At 39.3% G+C, this 26,865-nt stretch overlaps 1 protein-coding gene across 2 annotated transcripts in view; it reads right to left on the bottom strand.

Moving 5' to 3' along the window:
• Gpc5 (glypican 5) overlaps positions 1-26,865 on the bottom strand; it is a 1,425,487-nt gene that overhangs the window by 1,046,954 nt on the left and 351,668 nt on the right. For both annotated transcript variants that reach the window (XM_045146480.1, XM_045146481.1), the window contains exon 5: positions 16,052-16,177. In XM_045146480.1, the coding sequence (XP_045002415.1) occupies positions 16,052-16,177 (126 nt within the window). The remainder of the gene's footprint in view (positions 1-16,051; positions 16,178-26,865) is intronic.

Consider the following 26,865-nt stretch of genomic DNA (forward strand, 5'->3'; position numbering starts at 1 on the left):
AATGTCTGGTGACTAATGAAGAGGTTACCAAGCAGAAGAATTTTATGGCTATCAAAACTGCAAAAGAAAAAAAAAAAATGGAACCCAGAAGTCATCATTTTGTACCAGTTCAGGTACAGCTTGGTTCATATTGATAAATGAAATGTAGCAGTCATAAGATTTTTCTTAAAACAGAGATTGTTTTCTAATTAATGCAACATAGGTAAGATATATTAAAACATGAAGCATTATCCTATACTGTGCAGAGAGTGAACTGTTCCTATTTATACTTCCTCTTCTCCCAGCCTTGTGTAAGGCTTTGATCTGCATAGAGTGAAACGATACTTAGAACCCTTTCCAAATGTGAATAGATTCATTTCTTTCATAATTCCAAAAGTCCTGGCTTTCTTATTTTACAACTAAGGATTTATAATATGCACCCTTGATGAATATCTGCGTGTACAAAGCTGGTTGAAGATAAAACTTGGAATGTAGATTATATAAACCCAAAAGTAACTTGTAGTCATTTGTCTCCCCCTCCCAAAAAAGTAAAATATTTCCTTATTTCAGAGTAGTATGAGGAAATAAAATTTCAGGAAAATATGATGTATAATTATATAAATTGGACAAGTCAAACACAAAGGCCAATATAATACAAATGTCACATATGTTAATGTGGAAATAATTTCAAACCAGGTTTTGTAAACTGTTTTTAACAACTTCTAACGAAGTTTACTTACATGTTTTCAGAAGTAAATCAGAGGACAAATATTTAGGCAGTTAGGAAGTAAAATGTAAGGATAACTGATGAGCTACACTTATAAATTAAATGAGACTATGTTGAAATTTGTTTGAAGAAACATATGAATAAATGGCTATTTACTTTTGATCTGTCCTCTAATATTTTACTTTAAAATGTATTCAATCATTGACTAATAACTTTATTGATATAATGTGAAAATTTAGGAACTAGTCAAAGAAAATTGTATTTATATCCCTTTGACTGAAAGCAACTAGCTTCTCAGATAAAACCAGGATGAATATAAAGGACAAATAAGAAACTGTTCTGGCTCAAACGAAATTTGTCATCCTGGAGTCCTTTTGAATTGCTTCTCTTTTGTAATCACATGTTCTGGAAGTCAGAAGTCCAGGGAACTGTGATGAAAACAGGACCCCTAGAGATAACAACTTCTGCACTAAAAAAGACAGGAAAAGGTCATTTAGGTTCCCACCTCAGAATGATGGCATTCTGAACTTTATTTTCTCTTTTTTAAATTTTTTTTTCATTTTCTTATTTTTTTCTCAGTGAACATTTTTATAAGAAAATATTTTTTAGTTATTTTATGTTGTATCTTAATTTTTAAATGATTATTTTTATTATTAACAATATGTTTCCCATGGATACATCATACGTTGGTACCCTCTGTGCCCTCTTTCCAGACCCCATTCTATTGGAGACGCTCCTCAGTAGGGTTGCACATATTTTGCATGGAGTTGTAATTTACCTTGCTCTCTTACATCTTTTTAATCTTCCTCTTCTCAAAGCCTCTGATGAAAGTGTATAGAAACATAAAAATACTCTACCTGTACTGTGTTAGCATGCAAGAAACTGAGGGGACACATGGTGATAGCTGGTACTCAAACCCATTTGGCTATATTGATTCTGTTTGTAATGTGTATATGTGTATTTTCTTTGGGAATTCAATGAGCACAAGGGAATTACTATAAGTTTACCAGCATTATAATTGTCAGGTTATGTCAAACAGTCTTTTGGATGATGTATTGAAATTTAACAGGGCCTTGGTAATTTATTTCCAGTCAGTAGAGAGTGTGTTATGATGAATTCTAAGCCCAGCCAATGGGTGACCATGGCCAAACTACTGCCTAGATATAAGAATTTTTTTTTCCTTTCTTTCTCAAATGTTTTGCTTTGGTTTTAACTTTTGTTTTCCCTTGCAAAGACTGATCCATTTCATGGGTAAAGAATACAATATATTTTCCCGTAGTTGAAATGCATGATGAACTGTCTGTTAAGATATACATTGCCTATGTGGTAGTTTGAATCAGATGTCCCCCATAAACTCATGTGTATGGAATGCTTGGTTCCCGGTTGATGGTAATTTGGGAGGTTGACTCTTGCTGGAGGAGGTGTGTTGTTGGTGGCAGGCTTAGAGGTGCTGACAGAGTCCATCTCACACTCTTGATGTTTTCTGTCAGCTGCTAAGGCAAGAAACGATGACCAGGCTCTGTTCTTCCATCCTTTCCCTGCAAGATGGAGCTCTGCCTTGACACAGTAAGCCAAATTAAACCCTTTCCTCCCATTCGCTGCATTTGGTCAGGGGTTTTGTCCCAGAAATAAGAAGCTAACTACGACAACCTATATTTAGCCCCAGTGAAATAATATTCTAAAATAATACCAAGGGCCTGGTGATATGGCTCAGTGCATAAAGCTCTAGTCATGAAAGCATAATGGCAGGAACTTGGATCCCCAGTCACCATGTAAGCCCAGATGCAGCAGCTCATATCTGTAGTCCCAGGCTCCCAGTGAACTGGAAGGCAGAGACAGCAGAATCCCCAGAAGTCTGCAGGGAAGCTAGCCTGGGGCAGACAGCATTGGTCAGCGAGGGATTGTGGCAGTTACTTTCTCATTGCTGAGCCAAAACATGTGACTTTATGGATCAAAAGCAGCTTATGGAATAAAAACTTTGGTTTAATGTTTTGAGGCAAGGTTTCATCATTCTGGAGAAAAGCGGACAGGACTGAGGAGAAAATGTGGGTCACATCTCGACATCAGCAGGAAGGAACTAGCCTGTGGACTGGACTTGCAGCTGGGCTATATCACCCCAAAGCCCACTCCCAGCAACACACCTTCTTTAGCAAAGCCCTACCTCCCAAAGGCCCTGCAACTTTCCCAGATTGCCATCCTCTGGGGACCAAGTATTCAACACACAAGGAGCTATGAGGGACATTTTACATGACATTTGCAAATCACCACAGAGACCTTACCTCATATAAGGGGTGAGCTAAGGACCAACACCAGGGTTTGTCCTCTACTTTCTACAGACCTACCTTTCCCAAGCATGCCCACACTCATGCCCAAATGCACACCAACACACACAAAGATCTTAAAAGTAAGTGATTTATAAGATTTTATCTCCTACTCCCAACCCAGGAGGCCTAATAATTCATTTTTACTCAGAAAGTGACTATATATGTTGTTCAAAAACAGGATTCTTCCAATGGTAGAACTTGCTCAAAACAATAGAGTGTACATTACATTAAAGTAAATAAGTATGTCTTGTTCCATCATAATATAATTGCATACTTGTTGGTTATTGTTATGTGATGGCATTCTGATTGGTTTATGTGGATAATTCATTTAATTTCACATATTAGGTAGATATTCATTCAACTACATTGTAAAGATATGGAAACTAATACACTTAAAAGTTAATGAATGTAAACCAGGCATGGTGGCGCATGCCTTTAATCCCAGCACTCGGGAGGCAGAGGTAGGAGGATTATTGTGAGTTCAAGGCTACCCTGAGAGTACATGGTGAATTCCAGGTCAGCCTGAGTTGGAGTGAGACCCTACCTTGACAAAACAAAACAAAAGTTAATGAATGTGGTTGAATTCAGACTAAGAATTTTATGTAGATAATCTTTTAAAACATTTTATTTTTTTATATCAGAGAGAGAAAGAGAGAGAGAGAATGAGTGTATATGGATTTCCAGGACCCCTAGCCTCTGGAAATGAACTCCAGAAACATAGGCCACCTTGTGGGGAATAGAACCAAGGTCCTTGGGCTTTTCAGGCCAGCACCTTAACCACTGAACCATCTCTACAGCCATAAGTAGGTAGTCTTTTCTGAGAGTCCGGTTTGCATGACTCTTGACCAGAGGTCCCTAACTACTGAGCATCACCAGGTTTCTGAACAAAACAGCTGTACTATAATGAGTGACTGGAATAGCGTGCTCATTGGGCTGAAAGGGAGGAGAATGGTGAGAAGAAGAAAACAAAATCTGAGAAGTGATACACAAAGTGTGGTAGGTCACCTTACAGAGCACTAAAGCTGTACCATTTCCTTCAAGAGCATGTGTACTCTGATTCCGTTTTATGATCCTAAGTATTTTGGGGGAAAAAAAAAAAAGAAATATTCCATCTGGTTTTAAAGATCTTTAAACTATGCACAGTTGTATTTGTCTCCCACTCATGTGTCAGCAGGGTTCCCATCTGAACTTTCAACCACAGTTAGCCCAGTGTCTAAAATCCGGCACGCGACAAAGGAGATATTTAACAAAATGATATTTGTTATCCCTTCCCATAATTTTGCATTTGTTATATTTTATTGCAGAGTTTTCAAAAACATAATAAATACCGTTCAGAAAATTTGGAAATCTTGCTTCATACAGAGCATGGCTTCCTCCAACCCATCCAAGTCAATTGAATTATTTAAAAGCATTCCCAGACATCATCTCATCTCATCTATAAATATTTCAGACAAGTTATTTTAAGTGAATGACTGCTGACCCATGTCATATGTTACCTCTTATATTAAATATTTTTTTTAACTCCCTTCAGTCACATGGGACATCTGTCTTACTTGAAGCAATGTAATATTTTATGCTTTTTTTTTTAGTTCAGAATCTGGTTTGTTGTGTCTATAAAATAAAGATGATTTTGTTTATTTTTGGATATCAAGTCTCTCAATATTGAGATCATATTTGACCTAACTTCATGCTTTCTTCAAGATGCACTGCAGTATCTGGACATTGAATCTAGCTGCCTGTGTTCCCTCACCACTTCAAACATACTTACTTTGGTACCCCTTCAATTTTCAATGCAGTTCAGAACAAGACAACAGATGGCATAAGCTCCTCACCCTCCTTGTGAAATAGTAGGCAGGAAGACCAAATGCCAAGACATAGCTTTGCATCCCATAGCTGGACATTCTCCTCAATTGTTCAAGCAACTGAGCTTGAAAACACCTAAAGAAAGAATGTCTTGGAAAATAATCTTGTTGGGCTTCTATACCACTTACCCATTTTTTTAACCTAAAGTGAAAAAGACTTTGAGGGATCCTCACAGCTGGAAAGATGTAAAAGGCTGATAGCTGAGTAGCGCATTAAAAAACAGCATAAAACACCTTATACTTGAAGCAGTTGTGCTAGTGGCAGAGAGAAGGAGAGCTGTGCTAAACTTTATTGCCACCAGAAATAGTAGAGGGAGACGTAAGGTTTCTGTGGCCAAAGCAGACCACATGGAAGCCACAGAGCCTGCCAAAACACCGCAGTAGAAAGATGCCAGAAATTAATTGTGAAAGGGAAAGGTATACGAGAAGCACATTACCTTGAACACATAAAACTCCTTCAGGAGGTACTCTTAACACTGGCCAAGGTAGGAGGCAGCAATGAAAGAACATAAAATTATTAACCAATAATCATTCTTTCTTCTTGCTACTTCCCTCCCATTCCTACTTTATCATCTTTCAATATTCCAATCCTCCAGCTCTGCAACTACCAACTAGAAAGCCAGAAGAGTCACACATATTTGCTAAAGCATTAGGACAGTTCAAAGTTGACACAGAGAGTAGAAATTGTTCACACCCACAAAGACTCAAGCAGACCTAACAGAAAGAAGGATGATAAAAAGCATTCAATGAATTTCAGATGTTCAAATATGAAGTTTGACTGAATGTTTTCACTGTAGAGTCAAGGTTAACCAATGACCAGCATCCTTCAGGCACCAAGAATAAAATCCTAAAAACAGGTCATGACTTCATGACAAAATATAGACCTACTGCCATAGTTTCTATGTTCACCTTGCTGAGGCCAGCTTTCTGAATGGAAGAATTGTGTGCTTAACAAGAAATATTTGATTAGCAAGTAATCCAGTGAGCCACTAATATCTCCTATGTTATTTCATATAAGCTCAAACAATGAGACAACTATCTCAGAAACTACAGTTAAAAGAGGAAATTTCTTCCCAGAGAGAATTCTAGAGTGATGCAGGGAGAAACTGACTGCTGTGGAAAGGTATGCCACAGATAAGAATGCTGCACATTCCTTTTAGATTTACTCCAAACTTCACACATCAATTTCAATTGAGTTCAGAATGCAGAGCCCACATGTGAGATCGGTTTCATCACACATAACACGTCCAAAGCACGCTTTTCATGTTTGTCTCAAAAGAGCAGGGCTGTTCCCAATTATTCCCTTACAGGGAATTTTCCCAACAGGAAAATTCTGACATTTGATCTTGGATGGACCTTTGCGTGTTTACCCATCCCTTATATTGGAACCTCAACTTTTGGTGTCATTGTTATTGTTGTCACTGAGAATGAGTCTACCTAATACATTTTAATCCCAAATAGAGAGTTCTCCAGGCTTTGGCTTCACATTTTCAATGAAAGTGCACATTACAATATTTATCTGCATGATCTTATAGTTAATTCACAAAGAAAAAAAAAGCACACTCAAAGCCAAACTCATGCAGATAATGTTTCTCTCTTCCTATGGTCTTTTAGGTCCTCAACTTCACCATACTCCCTATTACCCACCAGTCTACCTTGAAGCCCCTGTCCAAAGTCCACAAAGCACAAAACACCTAATCATTAACTGATGAATTTAGGGGTTGGAACTAAAGTTCAATCTATTGGGGCAAAAGTTGAAAGTGGAACTAATAAATCTGTATAAACCAATGCATGGAAAAAATAAGTTAGTTGAAATTATTTCTTTTAAAAATATTGTATTCATTTATTTGCAAGGAGTGGGGAGAGAATGGGCTTGACAAGGCCTCTTTTCACTATACGAGCACCAGATGCATGTACCACTTTGTGCATCTGGCTTTATGCAAGTGCTTTTAACTTTATACTTTTTTTTTTTTCCTTTAGAGACAGCAAGAGTGTGAGAGAGAATTGGTATGCCAGGGCCTCAGCCATCCAAATATAACTCCAGATTGTGAGGGCATGTGCAACATTGTGCTTGCCTCACCTTTGTGCATCTGGCTTATGTGAGATCTGGATAGAGATTGAACATGGGTCCTTGGGCTTTCCAGGCAAGCACCTTCACTGCTAAGCCATCTCTCCAGGCTCCAAATTATACTTTTAATAATGGCAATCTCACAGTTCATATTAGATGGCTGTAGTGGGAAGAAATTCTCAAAATCCTTTTTTTTTTTTCTAGCTACCATCTAATTTTGAACAAATATTATGGGTCATAGGCATATAGGTATGGAAAGATGATTATTTTTGGAAATGCATAGTTCAATAATATTTGTAACTGACTACACATGTATAACATGCAAGGTAAATCAATAGAAAGTAGATTGATGTTGAAGTCATGAGAATTATATGAGCTAGCACAGGAAATAGGGAAAAACTCGTTATTACCTAAAGATATTCAGAACAACCTTAAGGCCTGATTATTTTCAAATGAAATTCATAACGTTTCAAAACTGGACCACTTGTTTTTAAAGAAGGAAAAATAACTGAATGCTGTAAGATCAAAAAGAACAAACGATTCAAAGCAGTGTGGATCTCAGGTGGGTAATGGATATGAGGTGGGAAATAAGGTTAAGAAAAAGGTACAGCCAGGAAAAAAAAAAGTCATTGCCTGAGTAGAATAGAAACCAATAAAGCATAAGTAGAAAATTTCAGAAAGTTTTAATGTTTTCTATTTCTGGCTGATTTTAAAAATTCAATCATAATCATTTGAGAGGGTTCCCCAATCATAAGAGCTAGAAAAAAAAGTGAGCTAGATTATGAAAGAAGCATTTAGAAACATTGACTAAATGAAGACAGTAGAACTAATGTAGCTTGCCAAGTTTCCTCAGGTACTATAATGTTTATTCTGGAGACTGAGGGAATGTTAGTAGATTATCTATCTCTTAAGAAAAGGTTGGGGGACTGTAGGGATGGCTTAGTGGTTAAGGTGTTTGCTTGCAAATCCAGAGGACCCAGCTTCAATTCTCCAGGACCCACATTAGCCAGATGCACAAGGTGACACATGCATCTGGAGTTCGTGTGCAGTGGCTGGAGGCCCTGACACACCCATCCTCTCTCTCTCTCTCCCCTAACCCTCTTTCTTTGTCAAATAAATAAATAAAATATTTTTAAAATGAAGAAAAGGGGGCCTGGAGAGATGGATTAGCAGTTAAGCGCTTACCTGTGAAGCCTAAGGACCCTGGTTCAAGGCTCGATTCCCCAGGACCCACATTCACCAGATGCACGAGTCTGGAGTTAGTTTGTAGTGGCTGGAGGCCCTGGTCCGCATCTTCCCCCTCCGCCTTTCTCTCTGTGTCTGTCACTCTCAAATAAATACATAAATAAATGAACAACAACAAAAGAAAGTAAAGAAGAAAAGGGGAAAGGAAGAAGGAAGTCCTGGTAATTAAGAGCCTGTCACCTGGACTCCAATGCCCAGAAAACAAAGAAGAATAAATCATTAAAAAAAAAATCAATTTTCAATCATAGAGAACTGAGAACAGAGTAACTTACTTTGCAGAGAATGGTTTTGCTTTATGATGAAGATACAAAGAATGGATAAGAGGGATTTAAAAGATACATGCATGGAGATTACAGTAGCATATTTTCATCTGAAGTCAGAAATTCCTGAACGACTGAAATAAATGTTACATCAGGATATGTGGTATGAATGTTGCCCATAAAATCACCTTAAATTAGAATAGATTTTGTTTCAGAAATGAAGTTTTCGTTATACTACAGGCAATCCAGATCTTTTCATTTGTATTCACTGAGGAATCCCATATCTTTTGATGAGAAGGTACCTGACTTAACCTAATTCTGTAACTCTGTAATGATCCTGAGACAGGCTCCAAGGTCCCTGTTTCGGAAGAGCACATCTGCGCCCATGTCTACACAGTGACCTCCTTCCTGATAGAAGCCTGCTGCAGAGGAGGTCTTGCCAAAATAGCCACTCTGCTACTACAGTAAATGATAATATCAAACGCAGTAACCAATTTAGCAATTGATATGTTGTTATAATTTCTCCTGGATGAACTTGATGAGTACTATAATCTACCATAAAAAAGTTAATTATCTCGATCCTCAAACATGATATACATTCATTTCATGTCTATTTTCTCATAATTGAATGTGTTATTTTAACTAACTATAGGTATCTGGAATAAATATTTTACCTAAGGAGGGATTATCATAGTCATCCATTGGTGATCATTTTGCCAAGGAAGAAAATGGCTAAAAATTAAATATCTTAACAGTTATCTGGACCCAACATTTTAAAGAAATGTTTTTAGGTAAATTTAGTAGCTCAATATTGAAATAAATATATTAAGTCTTTAATAAAGTGTCACAACTTTTCTATGTAAATCTGAAGTAGAAGTGAAAAATTATAAATAAATATATGGCACTTCTTAAAAAATGAAGTCTCACATTTTTAGAAATAAAATAAAAGTGACATTCATGGCCCAAATAATTCTAACAGCAGTGTAACTAACACCAGTTTCCACTAAAATTAATATAAACAACATAAATATAAAAAAAGTCCCTTCTACGTACTTTGTCTGAAAGTTTGAGAGACTAACAATTATTAAAAATTTTAAATCTATAATTTTCCTATAACCTTACAGAAATATTTTATGCTGAATCAATATGGTATCTACCTTATATATGCAACTCTACTGGTAAAATAGATACACTCCTGTTTCTAGCTATTTTTTACTTACTTAACATTTATCATAAATATTTCCACAATAGCAAATGTTAATATGTATATGTTTTACTCCTACATGATATCTCATGGTGTATGCAGTACAATCAATCAAGTAGACCCTTGATATTTAGATATTTAGCAATGAATTTTCATGGATAAAAGCCTTGTTGTAGGCCAGGCATGGTGGCACACGCCTTTAATCCCAGCACTCTGGAGGCAGAGGTGGGAGGATCGCCATGAGTTTGAAGCCACAGTGAGACTACATAAGGAATTCCAGGTCAGCCTGGGCTAGAGTGAGACCCTACTTCGCAAAACCACACACACACACACACACACACACAAAACAACCTTGTTATATAGTTCCATCAAGAATTTACTGAGTCACCAATGGAATTACAACTTATAAATGTTTAAAAAAATGTAAGCACCAGGCTGAAGACATAGCTCAGCATTAAGCACTTGCCTGTGAAGCCTAAGGACCCTGGTTCGAGGCTTGATTCCCCAAGACCCACATAAGCCAGATGCACAAGGTGGCACATGCATCTGGAATTTGTTTTTAGTGGCTGGAGGCCATGGTGTACCCATTCTCTCTATCTATCTGCCTCTTTCTCTCTCTGTCTGTTACTCTCCAATAAATAAATAAACAATCAAACAAGCAGAATGTCTTTTAAAAAAATGTAAGCACCAATGGGAGTTTTGTCAATACAAGCAGAAAAGACATACAGCCCAACATAGTTACTTTAGCATATTACGGTAGTTTGGAAGAATTGAGTCAAGCCTTGAAACTCTTAGCTAACCATTACAAAATCATTATGGTTGAACCATGTTGATTGTGGAAAGGTGCTCAAAGATGAGGATAGAGTAACAAAATGTTAGCCCTATTAAAAAATAAATAAATAAAGCTTTAGAAGGAATGGAATAGTGTGATGGTTAATGCTACTTGTCAACTTGAAGGGATTTAGAATCTCCACGGAAACAAGTCTGAACATGGCTGTAAGGAAGTTTCTCAATCTGGGTAAGTGAGTTGGAAAGACCCATGCTGACTGTGTGCAACTCATATTCTACGGGCTCAGGTCCCACGCTGAATAAAAGGACAGTGAGCTGAGCACTAGCTTTCATGGCTGTCTGCTTTCCAACCATGAGCACCAAGCGACAAGTTCTGCTGCTTGCTCCTAGCACTGTGCCTTCCTCGACATGATGGGCTGCACCCTCTCACTGGAAGCTGAAATCAAGCCTTGCTCCCTGAAGTTGCTGCTCCTTCTTTCTTTCTTTCTTTCTTTCTTTCTTTCTTTCTTTCTTTCTTTCTTTCTTTCTTTCTTTCTTTCTTATTGCAGCAATAAGAAAGGTAACTCATACAACTGGGGAATCATGACATGGCATGAAAGTAAGTAATACCATGAAGGAAGGAGAAAGTGTCCCCTAAGTGATATGGTCAGACAGAGGCGAAGCAGAGCTTGTTCACCAGTAGCTGAGGATCTCAGCACCTTAATGGTGATCAGGCAGGCATTGTCATTGGTAGAGGAAACTAAAGGGACAAATTGGTATCAAACAAAAATCACTTTGCTCTAGGAACCTGGGCAAGTTGCGGGAAGTCTTCTAAAACATAAACATATTTTCCTACTTTAAAAAAAAAGACAACAGTCTATAAATTAGTATTACATACAAAACTTTTTTTTTTCAATTTTTCCCTCTAATATGTTTCATCAGGGGCTAGCAAGATGGATAGCTCCATCAATAAAATACTTGATGTGTGTATGAATAATGTTCTTACTGGGACAAAATACCTGACAAAAATCAGTTTAGGGGAGGAAAGGTTTATTTCTGCTTATAGTTTCAGGTTATGGTCAGTCTACCATGGTGGGAAAGGCATGGTGGTCGGACCTTGAAGCAGAACTGGTCACATTCTGCCCACAGGGAGGAAGGAGAGAGAGATAAATCCTGCTACTCAGCCAGCTCTCTCTTTTTCATACAATCTAGGACCCCAGTTATAGTTAAGGTTGGTTTTCCCACCACAGTTAACCTAATCAAGAATCTCTTACAAGCAAGTCTGGATAGTGCACTCAGCATCAAAGGTGATTGATTGCAAAGCCTGACAGCGTGGATCAGGTTCCCAGTACCCACGAAAATCCAGATGCACATGGTGGAACATGCATATGGCATTTGTCTGCAGGGGCAAGAGGCCTAGGTGTACCCATTCATTCTCTTCCTCTCTCTCTATCCAAATAAATAAATAAAAATATTAAAAATAAATAAATAAAGATTCCCTCACAGGACAAGCATGCTCAGAGGCTAACCTAAGATAGATAATCCTTCACCACTATTTATCTGCCCGGTCAAGTGGATAATCAATCAATATAAACCATCCCACTTCAAGCATAAATACCTGAGTTTGGATCCCCAGTATAAGGTAAAATGGGGACTTTGTATCTGTAATCCTAGCACTGGAGTGACAGGGGCAGGATGACCCCTGGGGACTGCTGGCTACCTTGTCTAGCTAACTTGGTTCAGCCTGAGTTCATTGAGAAAATTCATTCTCCAAAATAATGTGGAAAGCGATTCCAAGAGACACTTGGCATTGACCTCTGTCTTCCATACATGTGGGCACACATATGCACATACGTACATATGCAAAAACATGTGCAAAAAATGGGAACTAAAAGCACTGCTTTTTCCCATTACAAAAATGTCAAACTAAATGGTCAAGAGGAAAATAGAATAGGATTGAAATGAACTTTATAACAGCTGAAGATCTGGGTGATATTATGTTACCATATATATATATAAAACATATTAAATATATTTACATATATGCTAAATTTTTCATTAATTACCATGAGATTATCAGTGGTCTCTATAGAACAATCATTAATATACAAAGAATACTTCAACTAAAATAATATGCAAAAATAATGTCAAATAAAAATTACTTAGACCTTAGCAGGACAAATTATATTATCATAATGATGTTAGGAACTCAGCATTATATGGTACAACTTTTTTGAGTCAGCACAAAATAAATACTTATAAAATGGTAACATTCCAAAATCCAAATATCATAGTCAAAAGAATTCTAGACACACAGACCAAGTATTTTATTTAAATTTAGTTAAGATCTTATCTTTATTAATATTTTCTATGATATTTAGTAATCTCTGTGATAAACAAATAATGATTACAAGGTAAGAATTTAATATTTCATGAGTCTATATTTCTATATATAACTTATATGATTACACAGAAATTTATTTTTTAAACTTATGATATACATTTATATTAAAATTTTACTATATTGGAGCTGAGGAGATGGCTTAGCAGTTAAGGCATTTGCCTGTAAAGCCTAAGGACCTAGGTTCAATTCCCCAGAACCCACAAAAGCTAGATGCACAAGGGGGTGCCTGCATCTGGAGTTTGTTTGCAATGGCTAGAGGCCCTGGTATGCTCTCTCTCAACCCTTTCTCTCTCTCTGCCTCTCTTTCAAATAAATTTTAAAAAATTAAAAATTCACTGCATTGTATGTTTATCTTTCTAAGTTTTATTTGGTAAGCAAAATTTTAAATGAGGGCAGCAGAGATCATTTAGTGGTTAAGGCACTTGCCTGCAAAGCCAAAGGACCTAGGTTCGATTTCCCACAACCCACGTAAAAGCCAGATGCACAAGGTGGTGCATGCATTTGGAATGGGTTTTCAGTAAATGAAGGCCCCAGCACACCCATTCTCCTTATATATAAGCCTCTTTGCCTCTTTCACTCAAATAAATAAAAAGAAAGGCAAATTTTAAAAGATTTTTAAAAAAACCTTTGTAAAATTTTAAATGAACTCCTCATTTTGATGACAAACAGCATTATATGAAGTGGGGATGAAGCATTTAATGAAGCCTGACACACTGTTTTCTTTTTCAGACTGTCGAAAATAAAGTGCCTTTTTCTCACAGGCTCATATCCAAAGTGTACTTTTTTAATGAACTTGAAAACAAAAATAAAGTGTATCATAAAAGATATATTTCCTTTTATGGCTTAGAAATTCAAACATACAGGGTTATCATCCCTCCCCCTAGAATAATCAGCACAGCAATTCAAGGGGTGGTCTCCACTCCACATTGTTCACCACAGAGGTGGAACGCATGCCTCTCTCCACTTGAGACTACATGAGTGTGCAGTCAGTCAGAGGAAGAAAGAACTGTCTCAGAAACTCTAGAAACAGAAGGGGGAGGGGAAAAGTAAATTTCACTTCTACATTTAACAGTGGGCAGCATACAGAGTGCTTCAAGTAAGCGTATCAAAGTACCTCTATGATTATGTATTAGATACAGTCTCTTAACTCTCTCCCTCCTTTTCTTCTCTCCCTTCTTGTTCTGCCACCACTGTAGCACGGTATGTTAACACTGTGGGACTTACATGTCCTAGCGAATTTTTGCATGAGTAATTAGTATTCACTTAATTTCCTCATGATCCAATATCCACAAATTTTAAAAGTAAAATTTGATAAATACAGCCAACTGGACCACTTTAAAAGTAGAATGTTGTATAAATAATATGTAGATATAATTAAAACTTTCAAAGCTACCCAGGACGCTATCATATTTGATTATGACAAAGCAATCAGATGATGATTTTTGTAGGTTTTTTTTTTTTATTTGTTTCTTTCAAGGTATGGTCCCACTCTAGCCCAGGATAACCTGGAATTGGGTAGTCCCAGGCTATGTTAGAACTCACAGTAATCCTCCTACCTCTTCCTCCCAAGTTCTGGGGGTAAAGACATGCACCACCATGTCCAGCTAGAATCAGATGTCTTTATGGGGCAGATCATGCTCAGCGAATTCACACAATCACAGAAAGACAATCGTTTTGTGGTTTCACTCATTTGTGGTTCCTAACCTGGATCAGCCCCAGTTGCTGACATACCTGATAGGCATGTAGAGGCCTGGACAATGGGGGGGGGGGGGTAGAGTTTATGGGGAGAGGAAGGGTTGGGGGGGGTGACACACAACCCAAATTGAACTGGTACCATGGAAACCTATATCCTAGAAGATAAAATAAAAGGTTGAACCTTCATCAGGACCTTAGGGGGAGCACCTGAATCAAAGGGACCTGGTGAGGGTACCATGAAGCCTAACCTTAAATTTTTCGTGTTTATGTCTTTTTTTCTTTCTTATTCTTTTTTTTCTTTTCCCTCTTGGTGGACTGTAACTCCCAGTACCAGGATGCAGTTAACCTGCACAATTAGCTGTTGGTCAGAGAGACCTACAAGGTCTCCCAAAACAAGATAGATTTCTGTCAGAGCACTCGGTTAGCCACCAAAGGTTACTGGTAAGACCCTACAGCTGAAGACACCATATGCTGTCAGCATGAAGCATGGAATGACCTGGATGGAATACAAGAGAGAGCCAGGCCCCAGACAGCCCGTCTAGTGCTGGAAGCCACTACATGAGCAACCAGGGGAAAGTGGCCTTTGTCTGAGTAACTCAAGGTCTAAGCTACTCAGAAGCAAACATCCTGATGTGATGCTCACACAAGTGCAATAATGGCACACAGCCATGGTGGGTAACCAGCTGCTCTTGGATTAGCTAACAGATCCACTCAGTGGAAAGGAACTCATATCTGGAATTGGGAAATAAGCCAGAATCATATTCAGATAATGAGTTTGCTTTCCAATATCAAGCTGTCACTAATCGTGGGCTACAAGAGGGTCTACACCCATTAAATCCTCTCCATATTAATAATGGCTATCCCATTTAACTTGTGCTGACTTCACTCCCCATAGGAGAATCAGCTTCTCTTTTTCAGTTGGGAGCTGGACCTGAAGAGAGAAAAGACCCATCGCACTTCAGCCTGGCCCCAGCTAAAATCACAGAGGAATTGGAGAAATGAGCAAGAGTGCTGCTTTCTCCATGAACCTGATGTCAGCGCAAGGATGAAGAAGATGGACACTGAGGACCCTCAACACCTACCAAACCAGAGATCCAGAGGCTCCTAAGAGCCTATCATGGAAATAGAGTTAAAACACACCCAACTCGACTCAGAGAATTTTGCAGAAGAGGGGAGGAAAGATTGGTAGAGCCACAAGTTGAGACATTATACAGAGATATTGCCTCTCCCCCATAACTGACTTCTGCCCCCATAATGCATGACCCACCATCCCCATGGGGATGATCTGCATTCCCAATGAGGAGGGTCCCTTTGGAAAAAGGGTAGATATGAGGCAAAGGATGGTAGGAATATGTGTTATTTACATACTAAGTATGTCTGTAACTAATAAAAATAAATTTAAAGAAACCATAAACTGTCCTTCTAATTTGGGTAGTTATGCATTCTAGGGTCAAGGAAAACAACCAAGGTGAAAAGTAGTTACTATATTTTCACAGACCACCACACACAAAATACCTTTTCACAACATCGTCACCATTCCAGCAAAGCTGTCCATCAGCAGCTGCTAATTCATTAATGCAAAGCTGATCCGCCAGGCCACCATAGAAGGACCTATACATCCGAAGGCTGTTGATGAATTCTCTGAATGGAAGAACAAAGAAACTGAGTCAATGCAAAAATCCACAATAAAGGTCTACATGAGTAACATGTAATCCTATGTACAATGTTGACTATGCAATATTTTGACTTTGTCTATTTGTTTTCATGTATCTTCAGTACTTTCCTCACAACGAGGAAAAATATATTATTATAAAAATGTGATATACTAATATTTAAATGTATACTTTGAATAAAATATTTTGCTGGTTATGAATCTAATGCTATTCTAAGTATAAGAGGTTGTGAATACTATGTATTGGTATGTGCATGCAAAAGAACACATGGACACACACACACACACACACACACGCACGCACACACACACACACCACTTCAGCTTCCCTAAGGTCCTCATTAACTGTTGGCATCGAAACTCAGTGACACTAATTACTTTCTCATTTATGTAAAAAAAATGCAAAATGGTTACAACATGGTAATTAATTATCTACTGATTAAAAGTGTAGGAGACTGGTTCTTCTCTTTAGTATGTAAAAACATAAATAATAAGTCCTTACTACATAGGCAAACTAAATATGTAAAATATTTCAAAAGCCTGAAAACAAAAATTATTGGAGGAAATACATATTTAACACCCACTATTTCCCCTGTCCTTGACAGTTATGCAAGACAGAAAAATCATTAAAAAATTGCGTCAATTTGTATTTTTGATACTAGAGGGCAAGGCTTCTGAGATGTAATACCAAGACTTCGGAGTACAAAGAACATGAATTGCAGCCTCTCAAACGATAGGGTCTAAATTGTTTCTTAATTTGTTGACATAAACAAGTGCTTTTCCAACAAAAAAGCAAGTCCTACACTGATACAGAGGAAAGGACTTCTAGATTGGAAGAGGAGCAGAAGAGGAAACTGGTGAAAAATTAACATGAGAATTCCGTGGGCTGCGCCCTGCAAATGTGGCAACTATGGAAGTACCTGCCTCAGTAAAATTTAAGAGGACATTTTAAAACTTTTTTTCTCTTTTGTAAAACATTTATTTATTTATTTATTTATTAGAGAGAGAAAGAGAGAAAAAACGGGCACACCAAGGCCTCTAGACACTGCAAACAAACTCTGGAGGCATAAATGCACAAAGCAGTTCATGTGTCTGGAGTTCATCTGCTGTGGTAAAAGGCCCTGGCATTCCACTCTCTCTCCTCTCACTGTAGAAATAAATAAATAAATAAATAAATAAATAAATAAATAAATAAATAAATAAATGTTCAACCACTTTGTCTTCTAGGATGTATAATTTTATGGTACCATTGCCATTTGGGTCCAGTTTTGTGGGCCCCATCCCCACCCTTACACTTATCCTCCCCTCCCGCCCCACCCCCCATTTTCTCTCACTCTCTCTTGCAAATAAATAAATAGGTAAATATTTTTTTAAATTTTTTATTTATTTATTTGAGAGCGACAGACACAGAGAGAAAGACAGATAGAGGGAGAGAGAGAGAGAATGGGCGCGCCAGGGCTTCCAGCCTCTGCAAACGAACTCCAGACGCGTGCGCCCCCTTGTGCATCTGGCTAATGTGGGACCTGGGGAACCGAGCCTCGAACCGGGGTCCTTAGGCTTCACAGGCAAGCGCTTAACCGCTAAGCCATCTCTCCAGCCCATAAGTAAATATTTTTAACAAAACTCCCATAAGCAGAAATTGTTAGAGATGATAAGCAGGAAGCATAAACATGATTTTCACAAGTGTCACACCATAAATCATATAATTATGTGAATAGGAGACAATACAGCAAGTCTTGGGCTTATAAAAAAAAACAAAAATGTCAAGAGGTCTAGGGAGATGGCTCAGTGGATCAAATATTTACCACTAAAGCTCGACTGCCCAAGTTTGGTCCCCAGACACCACATAAAAAGCCAAAATCCTTGGTAGGCTTCTGTGAGCTCAGCGTGCTACGTGGGAGGCGGAGACACACACGAGGGCTTCCCAGAAACAAAGAACATCAGCAAAGCCAGAAGCCCAAGTAAGAAACCACGAAACCGTGCCTCAGACGAGGTGGCCCGGCGAGGAGCGGCCTGAGATGCGCCTCTGACCTCCACCGATGCACTGCGGTGCACGGGCCTGGGGTTACACGGTGGGCGTGCACACTACCAAATTCATTTGAAAACTTGAAAAATAAAGTAAACCATTCTTATTGCCAACTAATCCCCTTTTCTTTTCTCCCCCCCCCCCCCCCCCCCCCGTGATCCAGTTCACTAAATTAGGGTTGCTTGCACACGCAGGGGCGCACTGTTATTTGCTGGCATATGGGAAGTTCAGCAGTGGCTGTGCCGCTAAGAACTCGACTCCCTTCCCTCGTGGTTTGACTCTGCAGTGTCCGTCTTGGGCGCCTGTGTTTGACTGCTCCCCCAGCTTGTGGCGCTACTTCTGAAGGCCAAAGACCCTAAAGGAGCTGCAGCGTTGGTGGAGGGTGTGAGGTGGGCCTCAAGGCTCCGCGGGCGGCCTCCACTTCCTGCTCGCTGGAGGCTTGTGCCTGCAAACTCAGTGGGACCTGGCCAGTTCCGCCTGGTTCCCGCTCAAGCCTGCCATGCCTCCACTTGCCTTTCCCGCCAAGGAGAGGGCTGCCCTCTGGAGCGTAAGCTGAAATAAATTCTTCCTGTCTGTAAAAAGAAAGAAGGAAAGAAAGAAATAAAGAAGGCAGGAAGGAAGGCCTTAAGGAAGGAAAGAAGGAAGGAAGGAAGGAAGGAAGGAAGGAAGGAAGGAAGGAAGGAAGGAAGGAAGGAAGGAAGGAAGGAAGGAAGGAAGGAAGGAAGGAAGGAAAGAAGGAGGGAGGGAAGGAAGGAAGGCCTTAAAGAAGGAAGGAAGGTAGGAAGGAAGGAAGGCCTTAAAGAAGGAAGGAAGGAAGGAAGGAAGGAAGGAAGGAAGGAAGGAAGGAAGGAAGGCAGGCAGGCCTTAAAGAAGGAAGGAAGGTAGGAAGGAAGGAAGGCCTTAAAGAAGGAAGGAAGGTAGGAAGGAAGGAAGGCCTTAAAGAAAGAAGGAAGGTAGGAAGGAAGGAAGGCCTTAAAGAAGGAAGGAAGGAAGGAAGGAAGGAAGGAAGGAAGGAAGGCCTTAAAGAAGGAAGGAAGGCCTTAAAGAAGGAAGGAAGGCCTTAAAGAAGGAAGGAAGGAAGGGAGAAAGGAAGGAAGGAAGGAAGGAAGGAAGGAAGGAAGGAAGGAAGGAAGGCCTTAAAGAAGGAAGGTAGGAAGGAAAGAAGGAAGGAAGGAAGGAAGGAAGGAAGGAAGGAAGGAAGGAAGGCCTTAAAGAAGGAAGGAAGGCCTTAAAGAAGGAAGGAAGGCCTTAAAGAAGGAAGGAAGGCCTTAAAGAAGGAAGGAAGGAAGGAAGGAAGGAAGGAAGGAAGGAAGGCCTTAAAGAAGAAAGGAAGGAAGGAAGGAAGGAAAGAAGGAGGGAGGGAGGGAAGGAAGGAAGGCCTTAAAGAATGAAGGAAGGAAAGAAGGAGGGAGGGAGGGAAGGAAGGCCTTAAAGAAGGAAGGAAGGAAGGAAGGAAGGAAGGAAGGAAGGCCTTAAAGAAGGAAGGAAGGAAGGAAGGAAGGAAGGAAGGAAGGAAGGAAGGAAAGAAGGAAGGAGGGAGGGAAGGAAGGCCTTAAAGAAGGAAGGTAGGAAGGAAGGAAGGAAGGAAGGAAGGAAGGCCTTAAAGAAGGAAGGAAGGAAGGAAGGAAGGTAGGAAGGAAGGAAGGAAGGAAGGAAGGCCTTAAAGAAGGAAGGAAGGAAGGAAGGCCTTAAAGAAGGAAGGAAGGAAGGAAGGAAGGAAGGAAGGCCTTAAAGAAGGAAGGAAGGAAGGTAGGAAGGAAGGAAGGAAGGAAGGAAGGCCTTAAAGAAGGAAGGAAGGTAGGAAGAAAGGAAGGAAGGAAGGAAGGAAGGAAGGAAGGAAGGAAGGAAGAAAGGCCTTAAAGAAGGAAGGAAGGAAGGAGGGAAAGAAGGAGGGAGGGAAGGAAGGAAGGCCTTAAAGAAGGAAGGTAGGAAGGAAGGAAGGAAGGAAGGAAGGAAGGAAGGAAGGTAGGGAGGAAGGCAGGCCTTAAAGAAGGAAGGAAGAAAAGAAGGAAGGAAGGAAAGAAGGAAGGAAGGAAGGAAGGAAGGAAGGAAGAAAGGAAGGAAGGAAAGAAGGAAGGAGGGAGGGAAGGAAGGCCTTAAAGAAGGAAGGAAGGAAGGTAGGAAGGAAGGAAGGAAGGAAGGAAGGAAGGAAGGAAGGAAGGAAGGAAGGAAGGCCTTAAAGAAGGAAGGAAGGAAGGAAGGAAGGTAGGAAGGAAGGAAGGAAGGAAGGCCTTAAAGAAGGAAGGAAGGAAGGAAGGAAGGAAAGAAGGAGGGAGGGAGGGAAGGAAGGAAGGCCTTAAAGAAGGAAGGAAGGAAGGAAGGAAGGAAGGCCTTAAAGAAGGAAGGAAGGAAGGAAGGAAGGCCTTAAAGAAGGAAGGAAGGAAGGTAGGAAGGAAGGAAGGAAGGAAGGAAGGCCTTAAAGAAGGAAGGAAGGAAGGAAGGAAGGAGGGAAAGAAGGAGGGAGGGAAGGAAGGAAGGCCTTAAAGAAGGAAGGTAGGAAGGAAGGAAGGAAGGAAGGAAGGAAGGAAGGAAGGAAGGAAGGAAGGAAGGGAGGAAGGAAGGCCTTAAAGAAGGAAGGAAGAAAAGAAGGAAGGAAGGAAAGAAGGAAGGAAGGAAGGCCTTAAAGAAGGAAGGAAGGAAGGAAGGAAGGAAGGAAGGAAGGAAGGATGGAAGGAAGGAAGGCCTTAAAGAAGGAAGGAAGGAAGGAAGGAAGGTAGGAAGGAAGGAAGGAAGGAAGGAAGGAAGGAAGGAAGGAAGGCCTTAAAGAAGGAAGGAAGGACGGAAGGAAGGAAGGAAGGAAGGAAGGAAGGAAGGAAGGAAGGAAGGAAGGAAGGAAAGAAGGAAGGAAGGAAGGAAAAAAATTGAAAAATAAATTTAAAAAATTTCCAGGCAACTGACAACAAAATGACTGGGAGAAGCATGAGTGTGGCTCACCACTGACACAGGTGAGGAAGGAGCGTGCCTTGGGCACTGCCACTATCAGTTCGTATTTAGAACGGTAAGTAGGACTCCCTTGTCCTATCAGAGGACGAGGGAGTCCTTGCTGGCTAGGCCCCTACTAGCTGGCGTGCTAAAGCAAATATGAATTCTACCGCTGCAGCTACTAACAACATAATTAAGAAAGACACTGGCACTGTCCTAAATGGCTGGGACACAGTGAAGGGAAGAATGTGTCCTAATCAATGACCCCTCGTTAGGGGGGTCAAAGAATTTTCTAGAAAAGAAGATAAGGTCATGCACAAATAGAAGAATTTCTGAGAACTTCAAATTGTTGGTATGAATCTAAACAGACTTTTTAAAACTATATTTATTTTTGTTTATTTATTTGAGAGAGAGAGAGAGAGAGAGAGAGAGAGTGGGCTTGCTAGAGCCTCCAGTCACTTCAAATGAACTCCAGACTTATGTTCCACCTTGTGCACTGGTTTTACATGGGTCCTAGGGAATTGAACCTGGATCCTTGGGATTTGGATGCAAGTGTCTTAACCACTAAGCCATCTTGCAAGCCCCTGAATAGATATTTTTGTTCTTGAAGGTAGGGTCTTGCTCTAACCCAGGCTGACCTAGAATTCACTATGTAGTCTCAGGGTGGCCCCCAACTCACAGCAATCCTCCTACGTCTGCCTTTCAAGTTCTGGGTATGCACCGCCACGCCCAGCCTGAATAAATTATTTTACGGTCCCCAAACTGCCTACTCCAGTTTTAGTGATAGCTCCCTGGTTCCATTTCTCTCAGAACAGCCAGAGATCCTAGAGGGAAGATGATGTTTTTTCTTTGCCAACCCTCTCTCCTGCTGCCGTGTTGACATGGCCTTTCTCGTCATCTGTCTCTGTAAAATTACTGTGTGTTTGGATTACATACCTGGATTTTTTTTTTTTTATTGTTAACATTCACCTCCCATTGTCAATGAAACCTTCTAAAATCCAGAACTGATATTAAATGGGAATTAATCAATGTGTCTGGCTTGAAATTGCTTTGAAACACCCAGATACAGAGAAAGCAACTGGAAGGCTACGTTTCAAACTTAAAAATGTGTAGAAAACATCTGGGAATCTTGCCATTTTGAAGATTCAGATGGAATTGTTCGGTGATGGGGACCACAATTCTATACCTCCAGATAGCAAACAGGCGGCGCTACCGATGGAACTGCAGGAGGGTCAGGCGTCACCCCACCACGCTGCAAATGCAAACCTAGGGCCCCGCGTGGACTGCACAGGGCTTGTGTGCCTTATCAGTTACAGAAGTGGTGATTAAAGCCCCGGATATGGATGGAATCTTTTAGATAGACAATGCTTTACGAAATAATCAAAGTCTCACAAAAGTACAAAGAGGAAAGTGGAAAGAGAAACAAAATTAAGGGCTGGAAAGATGGCTTAGTGGTTAAGCGCTTGCCTGTGAAGCCTAAGGACCCCGGTGTGTGGCTCGATTCCCCAGGACCCTCATTAGCCAAATGCACAAGGGGGCGCATGCATCTGGAGTTTGTTTGCAGTGGCTGGGGGCCCTGGTGTACCCATTCTCTCCCTCTCTCCTCTCTCTCTCTCTCTTTCTCTCTCTCTCTCTCTCTCTGTCTGTCTGCTGCTTTCAAATACATAAATAAAAATAAATAAAATATTTTATAAAAAGAATCAAAGCTAAAAATTTACAAGAGCAAGATAATGAAAGTGTGAACCAATTCTTCACAATATGAGACATTGGGCACTTAAAATCTTATTCAGCTAACCCCAGACACAATCTAATTTTATGTCAGTTTCCAGAGCTGGGGACATTTTGCAATAAATACATTTCTTTGATTAAGGTACTCTTTAGTTCATAAGAAGCAAAGATGACTTGGGATGCTTTAACTTGTGGACCCATCCCTAGGTTGAAGAGAAACAATTGTATGGTCCTAGTGTCTCCTATTAAGAAATTGTAGAGGTCAAAAATACAAGTCTGCCAGCTGTGAAGACTCAACTAAAAATGCTCCAGACAGTTCCCAAGGATATGTGATGCAACATGTAATGGCCCATTCCTACTTAGTCACACTTCTGTCTTAGCAGCTTCCCATAGGAGCGCATGGGTGATATGTTGTAATGAATTAGAAAGACCCTCAAGAGGCTGCACATTCTACCCACATGCCACTCGGGATATATTCTAAATGGCACAACTAGATTAATTTCTCTCTCAGATATTCAGATTCATTGACTTGAGGTAGGCCTGTGTACCTGGTTTTTCTGAAAGCTTCCTACAGGACAGTAATATACAGCTGAGGTTTGAGAACAAGAGATTGAATCCAGCTCTGTTATTCTATAAATGAAAACAGGGGAAAAACCAGAGAAACAAAAAGACTCGTGAGAAGTAACTAAATCTGAATTATCATTTCATCAATACACACTTTGATATTTAATTTAATTCATTGGTGGAAAGTCTCATCACTTATCAATATTAGAAAATGTTGAATTGATAAATCAGCGATGAAAAATTAACTAGATAAATAATACCATATGCTTTTAAAAATCCTACAAATTATGACATTTTAAAAAATTACATGTATCAACCTTTTGTACATTGTTATCCTAGAAAACAGAGACATATCACTTCTTCCTGCCTAAATCTACAATTAGAATATTATATGTTCAAATAGGAGTGATCTGTTTATCCTGACCAATGTGAAGTGTTTGACACAGGAAGCAGGGAGTGGGGTAAATGCTGATGATCAGTGGCTAATGAGCAGCCCTGTGCACTGTTCTGGCTCAGTAGAGAAGAAAAGGTCTACAGAACAATTGCTCATTCATCCCTTCAGCATGTTTGCCCTGGGCTTAGTGAAGGCAGAGGGGAAACATGGGCTTGCATAGTTCTTGCTTCATTGCTTCCCATGCCCTGGAGGCCAGTGGTGACAAAAAAAAAAAAAAAAAAAAAAAAAAAAGCTCCTGATACACCATTTGGTATTGTGTGTGTGTGTGTGTGTGTGTGTGTGTGCGCGTGCGTAGACAGCTAGACAGACAGACAGAGTCCATCTTGGAGTTGTCCTTTCTGGATCTGTTGACTTATCCAGGCTCATTTAATACTGTGAAATGGAACAGCCCTTTCCATTGGCAGCAATATCACGGATACCTTTCATATCAAAGAAACAACTTCCCTATAAGTTGTTGAAAGGTGTATGAAAAGCAGACGGGTATCTGTTCCTCCACATGCCTTCCATTTTACCTTCCTGAACTAACCACTGTTAACACTACGGCATTTATTCTTCCTCAGCTCTGTCTACATGCACACTAGCAAGTGATCATAGACATAAACAGAAAGATAAAGATATCAAAATGGTTTAATTTTATAGAGCTATTACCCACCTATTCACATAGATGAAAAATAAATTTCTCATTTAACAGGAGATCACAAAACCCCTAAACTTCACAAATATACTTATTTTTCATACTTGTTTTTATATAGCTATAAAACATTTCATTAACTGAATACAGCCACACACAGTCTCATAGATAATTTATGTTTTAATGTATATGAATGTCATATGACGTACATATGGTTTGCAAAGAAGCACCTATTTGAATTTACAACTTTGCTAATTTTTGAAGGAAATATGTGCCTTCAAGAATGTGGCTCTAATTTTTACATTTGATTTTGCATTTTATTGAGCCAGAAATTTCTAGAAACAAAGTATGTTCAACAGGCATTCCTAATCATCTAGTATTCTGATCTAGTGGCAATGTATTTTATTGAAAACATTTATAATTTTTCACATTTTGAACTTCATCGCTTTTTTCCCCATTGGATACAGAAGACACTATTTCTAATTTTATCCAAGCTAATTATCTAGAAAATATATTGCAGAAGAATCATAATTTCAAATAAAGCTTTTTCTCTGTGGAATGTCTCTAACCACATGCTTCTTTATTTAATGACATATATTGATTTTTTTTCTACCCCTAAAGTCAGTCCACACATAATACACAACCCAAATTAAAAGCAGTGCCTTGAACACTGTTTGAAAATATCTGTAGAACAAAGGTCAAATGTGCAGTTTGCTAGTTAATAGCCTGAGGCAAAGTTAAGGTTAATGTGGCACTAATGAGCAGGCTGAACCCTGTAGAGATGTCTGACCACAGCTGTCAAACAGAAGACAGTTAAAATGTCAGTCTCCTGCTCAGCAGAGGAAATATATAATTACATATTTCTAGATAAAAATTATTTTCGCTTGCTGTTCAGAATCTATATTTAATCATTTAACTTTATTCTCACCTAAGTCATTCTATTTGACAAAATATTTTTAGATTTCTATTCCCTAGCAGAAACAGTTCTCTTCAGAAGTACTTGACAATAACGTAGTGCCTGCAGATAGATGGGCAATAAGGAGAGCTGAAGTCTAGTTTCTTTGCCCCAGAGACATGGAAGGGTGGATACATCATGGAGAAGCAATGTGCTATAAGACAACAGACACATTTATTGAGTCATAAAGACATAAATGTATTTCAAGCACATTACATTCATATTTGATTAAAAAGGAAAAAAAAATTCCCTTGGCCTAAAAGAGAAACTCACGAAGTCTGCTCTCTGAACCCCACCTGAACTCACTACTCGTTATGGGAACTGTGACCTGTTTTGGCATCATTCTTGGATTTTTTTTTCCTGGCTAAGTGATTCCAGGTTTCCCCTTCCCTATGGGAAAGCCCTTTCATTCACATGATATGATTGCCTTTCATTACATGACTATGACTCCTCAACAAAGTTAAAGGGATTCAGAATGGGTGGCAGGTTGAGGAGAAACAGGGAAGCAAGAGGAAGGAGAAAGGAAAAGGAATCCAAAAACAATCACAAATACCCTTACACTACCTTTGCAGAGAGTTGTTTTCAGACAGGTGCTTCAAGTTGAGAGCTCTCCTATAATTTTACCTAAGCCTCAGCTGGAAGTCAATAGAGATGCTATTCAATGTCTAAAAAGGTGCTCTCCTGAAGATACCCTTCTCCGGCATGATTTAAAACTCATTCCAAAGACTCAGAACTAAGTTTTCAAAACTTGATCAAATGTCATTGTCCCATGCTGCAAAAGAACATACCTTAGAACGCATTTACTCTGTTTTCCATTGAAGAAGATTCAAACAAGACTGCGTGCATGTTATGATTTTATGATGCCCTAAAGGACTGAATTTCAAATAACTTAAAATACTAAAACTCAAAATGCAATGGGTCTCTCTATGAGTGACCTAGAGTAGAATCAGTACATTTGCTAATTTTACATTTCAGGTCTTATTTTGTTATGATATATAAAGTTTTTATATCTATACTATATTACAAGTGATATAAATTAAAATGCTATATCCTTCCATCATTGTAATTCATATAATCCTTATATCAGGGCTAAATTTAAAAATGTGCACAAAATCAAATAAGATGAAGATTATAAATCCATCATTAGCTTAGTGTATAATATTCTAAAGTTGGTACATATTTATTTAACTACCTTAAGGACGATTATGGAGAAATTGGAAACTGTCATTTCATTTTTACATGCAACTAAATACTATATTATTTTTGACACTTCCTGTTCCCTATCTCCCCTGCTATGCATTTGCATCTTTACCACACTTTAAATTAAGTTGGCATATTTAAAATGTTGGAAATGTTCTCTAGCACGCCAACCAAGGA

Source organism: Jaculus jaculus, chromosome 3, assembly GCF_020740685.1.
Source record: "Jaculus jaculus isolate mJacJac1 chromosome 3, mJacJac1.mat.Y.cur, whole genome shotgun sequence".
NCBI lineage: Eukaryota > Metazoa > Chordata > Mammalia > Rodentia > Dipodidae > Jaculus > Jaculus jaculus.